The sequence below is a fragment of the Hakea prostrata genome, chromosome 7 (genome assembly GCF_041222555.1).
Source record: "Hakea prostrata isolate BN-2017 chromosome 7, UWA_Hpros_2, whole genome shotgun sequence".
NCBI classification, from domain to species: Eukaryota; Viridiplantae; Streptophyta; class Magnoliopsida; order Proteales; family Proteaceae; genus Hakea; species Hakea prostrata.
The window spans coordinates 25,082,963-25,094,345 of NC_142606.1; the positions used below are offsets into that span (position 1 = coordinate 25,082,963).

Sequence of the window (11,383 nt, forward strand, 5' to 3'; positions counted from 1 at the left end):
GGCATTAACCTCCTATTTTGAAATCCTAAACACCACAAAATTTTCCCCTTTTTTTAATTTTTTAAATAATTTTTTTTTTTTTCTGTCACAGAAATGGTTGTTTCATTTGTAGCCATTACATGATTTTAACACTTAAAAACAGTGAAAAACAACAAAAATATATAGAAACAGAAAAGACAGCATTTTACCTGAAAACAAGAAAATTGAATAGAAACATTATCATACAACCCGTAAGAGCTTTTTCTGAAGATGAAGCTCTTCAATGCATAAGAGTTGGTACATATCATGTTGACCCTTAGATTCTAATGCAAAATAGAAGCACCTCAATGGGGTTTACTCAAATTTTTACAAACTTCAACTTATAAAACTGATTCAATATTGCCACCTTATGTACCTGACTGGATCCCATTTTGATCATTATGATGCAATACTCAGGATTTCTATCCTAAGATTTGTAAACAGATATTCCAGAGGAACATCTTTCTCATTAATAAAATTGGTTAATATTTGAAAGACAAGAAATTCCTCATTAAAATTGATATTACAAAGACATTTTTAGGCACCTTATGCATATAAAGTAATCCTCTCTAATTAGAATAGCTATTTCATCTTTCTAGCTTGCTAAGCAATGCATCCATTGGAGGTAGTTCCTTCACAATCTGCTGCCAGTCAGGCATGCCCTGTAAACAAAAGGACTGACTATTAACAGCTGAACAGCTCAAGTAGTTTGGTAAACTAAAAGTTAAAAAGGGCCCTAACTCTGGTAATGTACCATACACACACACACACAGACCTTTCCTGATCTTCGAACACGGCCATCTAGGCGTAGTATTATGTACACATCCTCACCAGGAGTAACTCCTTCAGAATTTTGTTGATCACTTATCCACCTTATGATAAAAAAAAAAAAAAAAAAAAAGAAACAAATGCAAAAATCAGGATCTACAGGTTATGAAAACAAAATCTGAAACATTGATCAAGTTCCGAAATCACTTCTGAACTTTTGAGTGAACCATAAATCAGAAGTGTAGAAAAAACATAAATCCATTTCAGTAAAAAGACTATTTGAGCTGATATGACTGCTATGTCAGCAGCCTCTCTCCCTCCAACCTCTTTGCCCTTTGTTGTTGAGCTGATGTGGCCCCCTTGGGGTTTATCCACTTTGCTCACTTGGATAAACCCCACCTCCCACCCTCCCCAAAAGAAAAAAATAAAAAAAGAGACCAATTGTCATTGAAAGCACAAGTTCGACGTATATTTAATATTTGCATAAATGGATTTTTCCTTATATAAATGCCAGGTCCTAATCAGATGTTTTTTATTGATAAACCACAGAATAACCATTTGATGCAAAAAATTGGCGAGGCAAATCAGTATGTCACCTTTCCCATTCCGCAGGTGACACAATCTCAGCCTTAAATCGCACCTCTGCTTTCAGTTTTGACTTTGCAGCTATAGATTGGGTTCGTTTATCAAAATCTTCCTGCAATGTTGCCATCAAATGAATTATCACAAACAAAGAAGCAGTTACTGAGTTCATATATACAACAGAATTACAAACTATGTCTACCCTTTCCTTTTTCTCTTCATTTATAAGATATTTCAGTAGTATCAAACATACTATTGGAATGGACTAAGTAAAGGGGGAGATGAACTTTAAAAGGTTCAGGAAAGGAAGAATCATTTATCCACACACAAATAGTTTATTTTTTGGCACATCAAACACATAAAACTGATGCAAATAGATAATGTTGGGAGAAATTAATAACAAAATAATGGTAGTTATATTTTATGGTTCACAGAAAGGACTTATCAATACAACATAAATGATGGCATCTGGAGGAGGGAAACCCTGCAAAGTTTCAAAGTTAGGCTCATGATAGAGTGATGGCTTAGAGATTTTAAACCTTACCCCAATAGAAGGAAGAGCCGCAGCTGCCTTGGCAGAGACACCAAAGCCTTTCTTCTCCACTGGTGGTGTTTTTTCTTCACCCCAGATTACAGGGACTAAAAGAACACCTCGTTTAAGGAGCTCAGTTCGGAATCTTTCTGCCTTCTGAATAGCTGCCAAAACAGTTGCTTTTTCCCCAGCTAAAATAACCTAAAAGCATGCTTTGCTTAGAACCAAACACATAAAAGACGGTAGTTCAAAAAGAGGGGAATTTCTTGTACACTACAAAAGTAAGCAAATAATAGTTAGAACTGCCACCTAGTTCCAAAAATGAATTTACAGAAATCTGAGAATTGTCACCAGTCAGGAACTTTAGACAGGGAATCCACAAAGAGTGTGAATTTGTGTCTTTTCTGGATTTCAAATTCTTTTTCTATCAGCAATATTTGGAAGAAAAAAATGCTGTCTGGTTGCATGGATCCTGCAGCTAGGCATGAAAGTGAGCAAAACAATTGTCCTGCCCCTGCCCCCATGAAATTAAAAATCCCATCAATGTTGATACCCTGGCATGCCCTTTCTTCAGCCCCTATGCTTGTGTAGTGGCTATAATGAGCAGGCAACATTCTCTTTCCTTTTTCTTATTTAGATTTCAGACAAGTATCCTTCGACAAAAATGAATATGATTTTCTTTGAAAAATAAAAATAAAAATCAAATGCTTATTTCTTCAAGAAACCTTGTTTTGGCGAAGATTGTCAATATTTTGAGAGAAAATAAATATTCATTTTATTCAAATATTCCAAAAAAAACAGAGATAACTGTTAGAAGAGCATCCTGTAAAGGCAAAGGAGAAAGATTTGGATACTAACTGGTCTAACAGTGTCTCGTAGCTGAGCAAGTTCGACAATTCGATTAGTTGAAAGGCGCAAAGGCAACCTTGACAGAGTTTCATTCCTGGATATTTGTGCAATCTGTTCCTCTTCTTTCTTGTTGTCCCAATAGAATAATGCCACAAGAACAATAATACCTGTAATACTGATTCAAAAAATTAGTCAATTTTAGAGCTAGTTAGCAATCAGAATCAATTTTTGGTTTTTTTGGTACCTTATGACCAAATCTCAACAGAAATACAAGATTACACGAACCAAGCCTTAAAGTTGTCTCAAATGGTCAAAAACCGATTTACAGTAAGCTAGCGAACCACATGAAAGACAAAGTACTAGGATACTTTCCAATTAGCAATTCAATAGTAACAGTTCCCCTAGCAGCAGAGCAGTAGAAGAGGTAACAGTGATGGATTTAAAAGTGGTAGCAATAGACTCATAATGGTGGTACTAGTAGTATTAGTAATCATCTAGGTAGCGGTGGTGGTAGTAATGACATTATTAGTATGACGATAATGATCAATTCTTACCTCCAATATTGATGGCAACATTTCCAGCAGTTTCCCAGATATCAGGAGCATCATCACCACCTTTAAGTGCACGAAATAGCCTTGGTACTGTAAAGAAAGTTGAAATCCCTGCTGCTGCAGAGAATGCCAAATAGAAGAATCTACGAACCCCACGAAATGGTGCTTGGACTTCACTAATGAGTTTGAGGTCTCTCCTGAAACTGTAACCGATGTCTTCACCACCCAGCCTAGCCTGTTTATATAAAATGATTGAGACTCATATTTAAACCAAAATCAAGACATGAAGTAATGAACTAAGAAAATGAGTTCAATTAGAGGAGGTTAATGATTTTATATATGAGAAAAAACAAGTAGAAGTATAGTAAGAGGTTTTGCACTATTCTGGCAAAATCTCGGATCAGGTTTTGCATGGTTCTGAAACAAACCCTACTTTCAGTCGAAAAGTATAAGCCCTTTACTAAATGCCAGGTTTCGGATGAAACGGGTGGAAAATTTTGACCCATTTTGTTAGTTTTGCCTGATTTTGAGACAAAACTACCAAAACTCCGTTTATCTTGCTATTTTCCCCAAATTATTGCTAGGCAAACTTGCAACCATTGCTTGCACGGTAGAAGAACATCTTCCAACCATAGAAAAAAATTTAAGGGAAACTCAAGTTTTGACCTTGTGAAAATGGGAAACTTAGGTCGAAACCTAGGAAATTTCGTGGAAACTTGTGACTTCTTCCTACAAGTTTCGACAAGTTTTAGGGAGTATTTTGGGGTGGGCTCTACATATAAGCTAATTAAAGTATAAGGAACGCATTGGCACATGTATTTACACTCTAATTTCTTCTGGTCATCCGTCAAAGGACTACCATGCTGCCAAGCTATGTTGGCCATAGTAATTTCCGACTCAAAAGTGGGTGCCTAATACAAATATACATGATAATCATCATCAAAATACGAACAACGACTCTAATTTTAGCCTAAATACACATTATTTATAAACTAAGGTATTCCCAAACAGTGGGGATTTTTTCCTGACTAAAAATATTTTATATATTTAAAATATTAATTATTAATAATTATTAAATACATGAAAGATAGGAAAAATAATAATAGAACACTTCAAAAATCAAATCCAACAACATTGATTTGTAAATCTAGCTACTAGAGACAACACATATTAATTTTAACTCAATCCAACATCATTTGAGCATGAAACAAACAAAAAAGTGCAAGTTTTCAGGTTTTTTTTTTTAAATCAGATAAATAAAAAAATAGTAGCACACTTCAAAAATCAATTCAACAACATACATTTGTAAATCTAGCTACTAGAGACCATGGATAAAAAATTTCAAAAGAATCCAACATCATTTGACCATGAAACAAAGAAAAAAAATACAAAAATTTGGGAAAACTTAGCTTAGCTTGCAACAAAGCGTGAAAACCCTTGAAACATCCACCAAGAAAAGCCAAAATCACCAAAGAAGTGAATGAAAGTGCTTGAAATGAGCTAAAATGATCTCAGCAGGGTCAAAATGGGGGGGGGGGGACATGAGGTTTCCCCATTTGCCTTCTACCTCTATTTCGTGCATGAAACTCTATGAAGTGCAGAGTTTCTTGCGAATAAAAGGATTTTAAGTCATTAACCCGTCTGGTCCAGCTTGCTCAAGCCAGGTTTTGACCCGGTTCTCGGAAGTTTCCCAAGTTTCGCATGGTTTCATCGAATTTTCCCAGGCCGGGAATTTTTTTGGTCCACCATAGTTTCGCTTCCAGCTTCCAAAAATAGGAAATTTTGTGAAATTTCCCAATTTCGAGTTAATTTTGTTTCATGCTTCCAACTAACAATTTATTGTCCAACGACAAGATTGTGCAAGATCCAAAGCTGGAGATATCTCATTTAACCTACAAAAAGAGTAGGAAAAATGCCTGGTGATTGGGACTGATTGTTCTTCCAATAGCCTGATCTATGACTTCATGGTGCCAGATTTCATTATTTGTATTTCAGGGAAATTTTATCTTTTTTCAACAAAAATTAAGAAAAATAGAATAAATACTCAGAATCAAGTATAATGCTTAACTGAAAACAACAGACCTCCTCTTGCAGTTCTTTATATTCAGGCAAAGCTCTGAATGAAGCCAAGTCTGGGTCATTGAGAATGGTCCCAAATTTGAGATTGTATTCTCTTAATGCAGTCCGCAGACAATCTGCAGCTTTCTTTCCTTCCCCCTGCCTCCAGGGAAGAACCATAAAAGATGATCCATCAGTCCAGTAAAGAGGATAAGTAATTACAAGAAGAAAGAAGGAATATTGATAACCCACAACAATGTTTGCATTTTAGAACCATATTTTTACAATTCTTACACTAACCACTCATCCAAAGACTTCAACAAATACCCCATTATAGCTAACATCAGTATGGAGATTGCAACCATCACAAACATTCTAGAATTTCACTTTAAGGTAGTTCAGAAATGATTTCAATTGCCATACATTGATCACAGATCATTTCAGGAGGAAACATCAGAAGGTGCAAAGCTGATGTTCTTACCGGTAGGCATGGCAGCAGGCCTTGTTATAAAGAGCAGCTTGAGCTTCCATTGGGTTTGGATCTAAAGTAAGTGCAGTTTCGAATTGCACAAGAGCATCCTTTACCTGGCATACCATTCACAATCATGCTCGGTAAATCGAACCCATTACAGTTGCCATAGAGTTATAATCAACCAGAGGGAAAAATAACATGACACAGAATGTATATCAAGTTATCAAGGACAGTATCTTGAGAATCTCATGCATGTGGAAGTAAGAATGTACATCTAATTAGCAACAAAAGTATTTTGAGAATCTCATATATGTTGTTTTTACATATATAAACACTCTACAGACAGATTATCTTTTGGTGGATACTCGTACTGAAAATATTACACCATCTATGATAAAATCAATTGTCTGAATTTTCATTCCATTATACTCATTGAATAATGGTTGCCCAACAACCCTAGAGTTGTATACTTGTAGCACGACTTCCATATTCTTTTCCCTTAATTTCAGCCATCTGCACTTACAATTCTGTGTAGATCCCAATTTGGGGAACCAAGTGAACTGGGTACACCATGTAATTAACCATTCAAAAAAAGGGAAATCCCTTCATCTGAAAGCAGGCCAGGGAGAGATACATAAATTCAAACAAGAACCTCACCAAGAAAGCTCCAACTCCACACCGTAGAAATTGATGTACTAAGAAACCAATTAGTTTCAGGTGGAGGTAGAAAGATAAACAGGGAATCCAATACCACCAGCAGCTTCAGATCCAAAAGTGGCCCATCCATATGCAGGAACTAAAATACCGACTCTGGTTATGATTCATGACATTCAACCTAGTTCAACTGTAGATACCAATATTTAGGATGTTCACACTGCACTATCCACAGCTTTTCGCTCCCGAAAGATAAGAATTTATTAGTTAAACAGAGTACAGTCGGGTTGAAATAGACTCTAGCAGGCCAAGACAAAGGAACAAAATACTCAGGATAATGGGTGGTACTTGGGAACCATAAACTGTCCAAAGAATTCAAAAACAAACCCATGATGCTCTGCCATGGCTAATTGGCTGGAATAGAAAAGGAAATGGGTCGGATTGGCAGCTAGAATGCATAAACCCATGGTGAACTCTTTACTCTTTAAGCATGGATCCTGAAAACCAGTGTTTCGACCTTATTCTAGGATATTAGAGTGGAGTGACAAAGTGGGATTGGTGTTGCTAACCCCACAGAACTGGGAGAAAATAGAAACCAAAGAATCTCAATCTATCACCTAATCTTAAGGTCTGAAACCAAATAGGTTACAAAATCTGAGCATTCCCACCTCAAGACTTAGAAATGAAGTTGAGTGAATGAAAAATTGAAGAATAACAGACGTAGGTGAAGTGAAGAAGGTCAATTACCCGTCCTTTGGAGAAGAGTGAGAGACCCAAGTTGACACAAGACTCTGCGGTTGTCACTGTATTGGCTTCCGGGGACGACGACGACGACGGCAGAGAAGAACAGGAGATGAACGAGACACGGCCACCCTTTACGGAATTCAGATGGGTTCTGTTGGGAAGCCATGTCGTAGGCTTCGAAAAGCAAAGCAAGTGCTGCTTCAATGCAATAGCAGCCACAGCCATCGACGAGGGCGACTGAGTAAGCTCGTTATCTGAGTGGAGAATGGGAATCGAAGACGAACAGATCGTTGAGGCCAGTATTCACGAAAATTTTGACACGTGTATAGATTAATAGTTTGTTTAGGCTCGTCAGCCTCGCCTATGATTTGAAGGACAAAACAGACATTCTTCATGGACAGATTACATTCAAGCCCATGGGCTACCACTAGCAACAGCCCAATAGCCCCCAATAGGGCAACTCCGGTAGCTTGCTAGCTTGGGTGGAGTCACCTTCAAATTTCCCCGCGTTTCTCAACCCTAGTCAACTTTTAAAGTATCCCACAATACTATACGATACTAGCCGACATATTTGACCCAACCGATACGATACATCTCGATACGTCTCTCCATTGATAAAATATATTAGCTAAAGCGATACAATACTCAATACAGGACGATATGTCTCTTAAAATCACCTAACCGATACGATACTCGATACCGATACTTTAAACCTTGACCCTAGTAAAGTAAAGTTTCTCAGCTCCTGGTACGTGTTCTCTCTAGATTCAGATCTCCCAGAATTTTTGCCTCAGCATTTCTTGGAAGGAACTTCCAATGGAATATACCTGGTTTCATTGTTCAAACGTCAATTGTACAATGATGAGTATTTATTTTATTCATTTATTTTGTGTTTGCTGCTGTGTGATGAATGATTATGCAATGCAGATTTCTCGATCTTCCAGTTTGAGAATTCAAAACACTCGTCAAGATGCAGTTTGGTGAATGGTTATTTTTCATTTCAAAGGATTTTGCTCTTAATCATATTTAGACCTGTAAATGGATAGCTGAAATTCGCCTCCGAATTCGCATTCGTATTCGTTTAAAAGTGTCCATATCTAAAAATTTTTTTATTGGAAATTATTTGTATCTGTCCATTAAGCAATCGGATTTGGATTCAAATAATTGCTTATCAGATCGGATAATATCCAGATAAAAAATTATTCGGATAGAGTAAAGTATTCAACATTTTTTCTTTGAAAATGGATGATAATGGGATTTGGAAACCAATATTCGAATTCGGAAACCGGTAATTGGATAATTGAAAAAAAAAAAAATTTATCCGGTTAGAGTAAATAAAAAATAAAAAAAATGACAATTACCAATCAATAATCGGATAGTTTATTGGATTGGATTATTATCGGATATCTGGATTCGAATTCATATGCCTTTTCTAAATTTTTGTTGGATTCGGTTTCAGATTCGGATAGCGGTTTTGCTAATCATATTTGAATTCGGATCCTGGTGTATCCAAGCTGAATCTGATCCTTTTACAGGTTTAATCATATTAAGACATTATTTGGCTAAAGCCTTGGTGAATGGCTAAGTTATGCAATTTCCACCTGTTGGTTATAAACTAGTAAAGAGTTTGTCCTATTAAGCAGCAGCGGATAAGGCTGTGTACATTAGGGCTGTGTACATTAGGGCTGTGTACATTTATTGCTCCCAGATCCTGCAGTAGCTGGAGGGGAGCCTAATACATTAAGTAGCTCTTTTTTCTGTATGGTGCTAAAAGATTAATTTGACATTTATAAATAGTGTAAATCTATAGATATTTTATGCTTATTGTGCATTTAAGAGGGATTGCTCATATTTAGTCGGTTATTGAATTATGAATGACCTTTTAAGCAAGGTTTAAAGTATCGGTATCGGTCAGGTGATTTTAAGAGACGTATCGTCCTGTATTGAGTATTATATCGCTCTGGCTAATGTATTTTAGTGTAATTTAATGGAGAGATGTATCGAGATGTATCGTATCAGTTGGGTCAAATAAAGATACATATCAGCTAGTATCGTATGGTATCGTGAGATACTTTAAACCTTGCTTTTAAGTGATGATCCCAGTATAAGTTATTTAGACGGCAAGTTATAGGAGTTTAGTACACACGTGAAGACCCAATAGGCTACTAAGTAGGCTAGAATAAAAGTTCTTCATGTCCACCTTAAATGAAATTCCAGATGGCAATGTCATTTATGTTCTATTTGGATGGCTGCTTGATGAATATTTCTACAACTGATTCACTGTACACCTTTCTATTTGTTGCCTCAGGGATCTTGGGACTAAATCTAGTTGAATCTTGAATATCAATTCAACTTCATTAGAAATTAAGCATTAGCAAGCACTGTATGAAGTTTACTTTCAGTTGGATATTTCAATGATGAGTTGATTATGGTGGGGATTTGGCAACCAGATCAGAGTGAATATCCCACTTAGCCTTGTGCTAGGATTCACTACTCTTGTTCGTCCCTGCTCGGTTTCTGGTGAGGTTTTGGTTGAACGTATCTTTGCCCGGTTGGATGGTGTGGAGTTTGGGTTCTTGGATCTGTCATGGTATTAAGACTTTGTGATTCAAGGGTTGTTATCTATTGCATGGTTTTGAGGGTTATGGACTGATTGTATATTCCATAAACCTCATATTTCCATCTAATGTCTCTCAAATAGCTTCTTTTTCCTGGTTTCTAGGTGTGAGATATGGCTTTTTGCTTTCAATGTTTTGATTGAGATCTTGTTTTTGGTACAAGAAAATGCATCTGTTAATAATAACTGGTGTTTATTTTGTAGGGAGATGCTGACAGTGCACTTGATCGGCTCGGCAGAAGAAGAGGGTTGAGGTTCGACAACATTGTAAAGTCCTCCTCATTAATGGAGGGATCATGTTTGTTGACAAACATGTGGAAAAGATTTCCTCTCAGCCACTATATTTGACTAAGTGAGAGAGGAAATCTCTCCTTCTCTCTCTCTCTCTCTCCTAATCTCTAAATCACTTGGAGACAACCCCATTAATATGAATGGTAAGTCCTTTGACAAAATGGCAAGGGAGATAAGGCAACGTCCATTTCTTCTTCTCCTCTCCAACTATAAATAGGGGTGGGGAGGTTGCTTGATGGCAGAGAAGTGAAGTGAGGCAAGCAAGCCAAGTGAGAGGTAAGCCTAGTGAGAGGCAAGCCAAGTGAAGTTAAGGCAAGTGTAAGGTAAGGCAAGTGTGGGAACACTCTCCTAGAGTTGAGTGTGAGTTGAGAGCGGGTGTACAGGGGTATCCGGTTTTGGATACAGGGTTGGGTTTGGTTGTGAACCCAAGCACTGTATAAGTGTTGTATTTCAACTTTTTCATAGTGAAAGGTCCCATTACGCCCGTGGATGTAGGCAAAGCCAAACCACATATATTGTCGTGTTTGTGCTTCTTATTTATTTTGCTATCCTTCATGAGGGTCCCACACAAGTACTATTCACGTGGGCCCCACATTGGCACTATTCACGAATATATTTTTGTATTGTTTTTCTCTGTCGATCTTTTACACAGGAGGGAAAAGAATGAACCTCCTATCTGTCTTTTTCCCAACAAACATTAAAAGAGAAGAAATGGTTTTTAGGTTGGCTTTGCCATACACCCTGCTTTTAGGTAAACTACAAACTATTTTAGCGATGACAATTAACCACTTTCTGTTTTGGACCTTATCTTATCTGGGAAACTAGGATTTGGGTGCCTCGGAAGGATCTTAAGTCGGCATACCACCTCCTCATGAATGAAAAAGATGAGATACAACGGCAACAACCATTGTCTTCGACAAGGGATGCATGGGCTGAGGTTCCTTCTGAGGTTTGGAAGAAGGTATGGCATTGCCACACTTTGCCAAAAATTAGATCCTTTCTATGGAGGGTGGTTGCTAATGGCATAGCTTGTGGTGAAGCTTTTTTGAAGAGAAAGATGAATATAGATCCAATTTGCAGCTGCTGTGGAGAAACAATTGAAAGTGTGGATCATATCTTGCTTCATTCACCTTTTGCTCGAGCCACATGGTTTGGTAGCCCATTGTCAGTTAACTTTGGTAATGATTCAAAGATTACACTAGCTTAATGGATTTTGCAATGGAAGGGCTTCTCAGCTAATGGAAAAG

The 11,383-nt window shown here is 37.2% G+C and overlaps 1 protein-coding gene across 1 annotated transcript; it reads right to left on the reverse strand.

The window, feature by feature from the left end:
- Positions 1-116: 116 nt before the first annotated feature.
- Positions 117-7,515, reverse strand: LPA1 (tetratricopeptide repeat (TPR)-containing protein). The gene is made up of 9 exons (XM_089163347.1): positions 7,232-7,515; positions 5,839-5,943; positions 5,383-5,517; positions 3,304-3,535; positions 2,759-2,916; positions 1,913-2,101; positions 1,383-1,483; positions 794-890; positions 117-680 (listed from the first exon to the last, which is right to left on the reverse strand). Exons 1-9 carry the CDS (start codon positions 7,451-7,453, stop codon positions 606-608), a joined length of 1,314 nt encoding a protein of 437 aa, XP_089019473.1. The 5' UTR covers positions 7,454-7,515; the 3' UTR covers positions 117-605.
- Between the last annotated feature and the right edge of the window lie 3,868 nt (positions 7,516-11,383).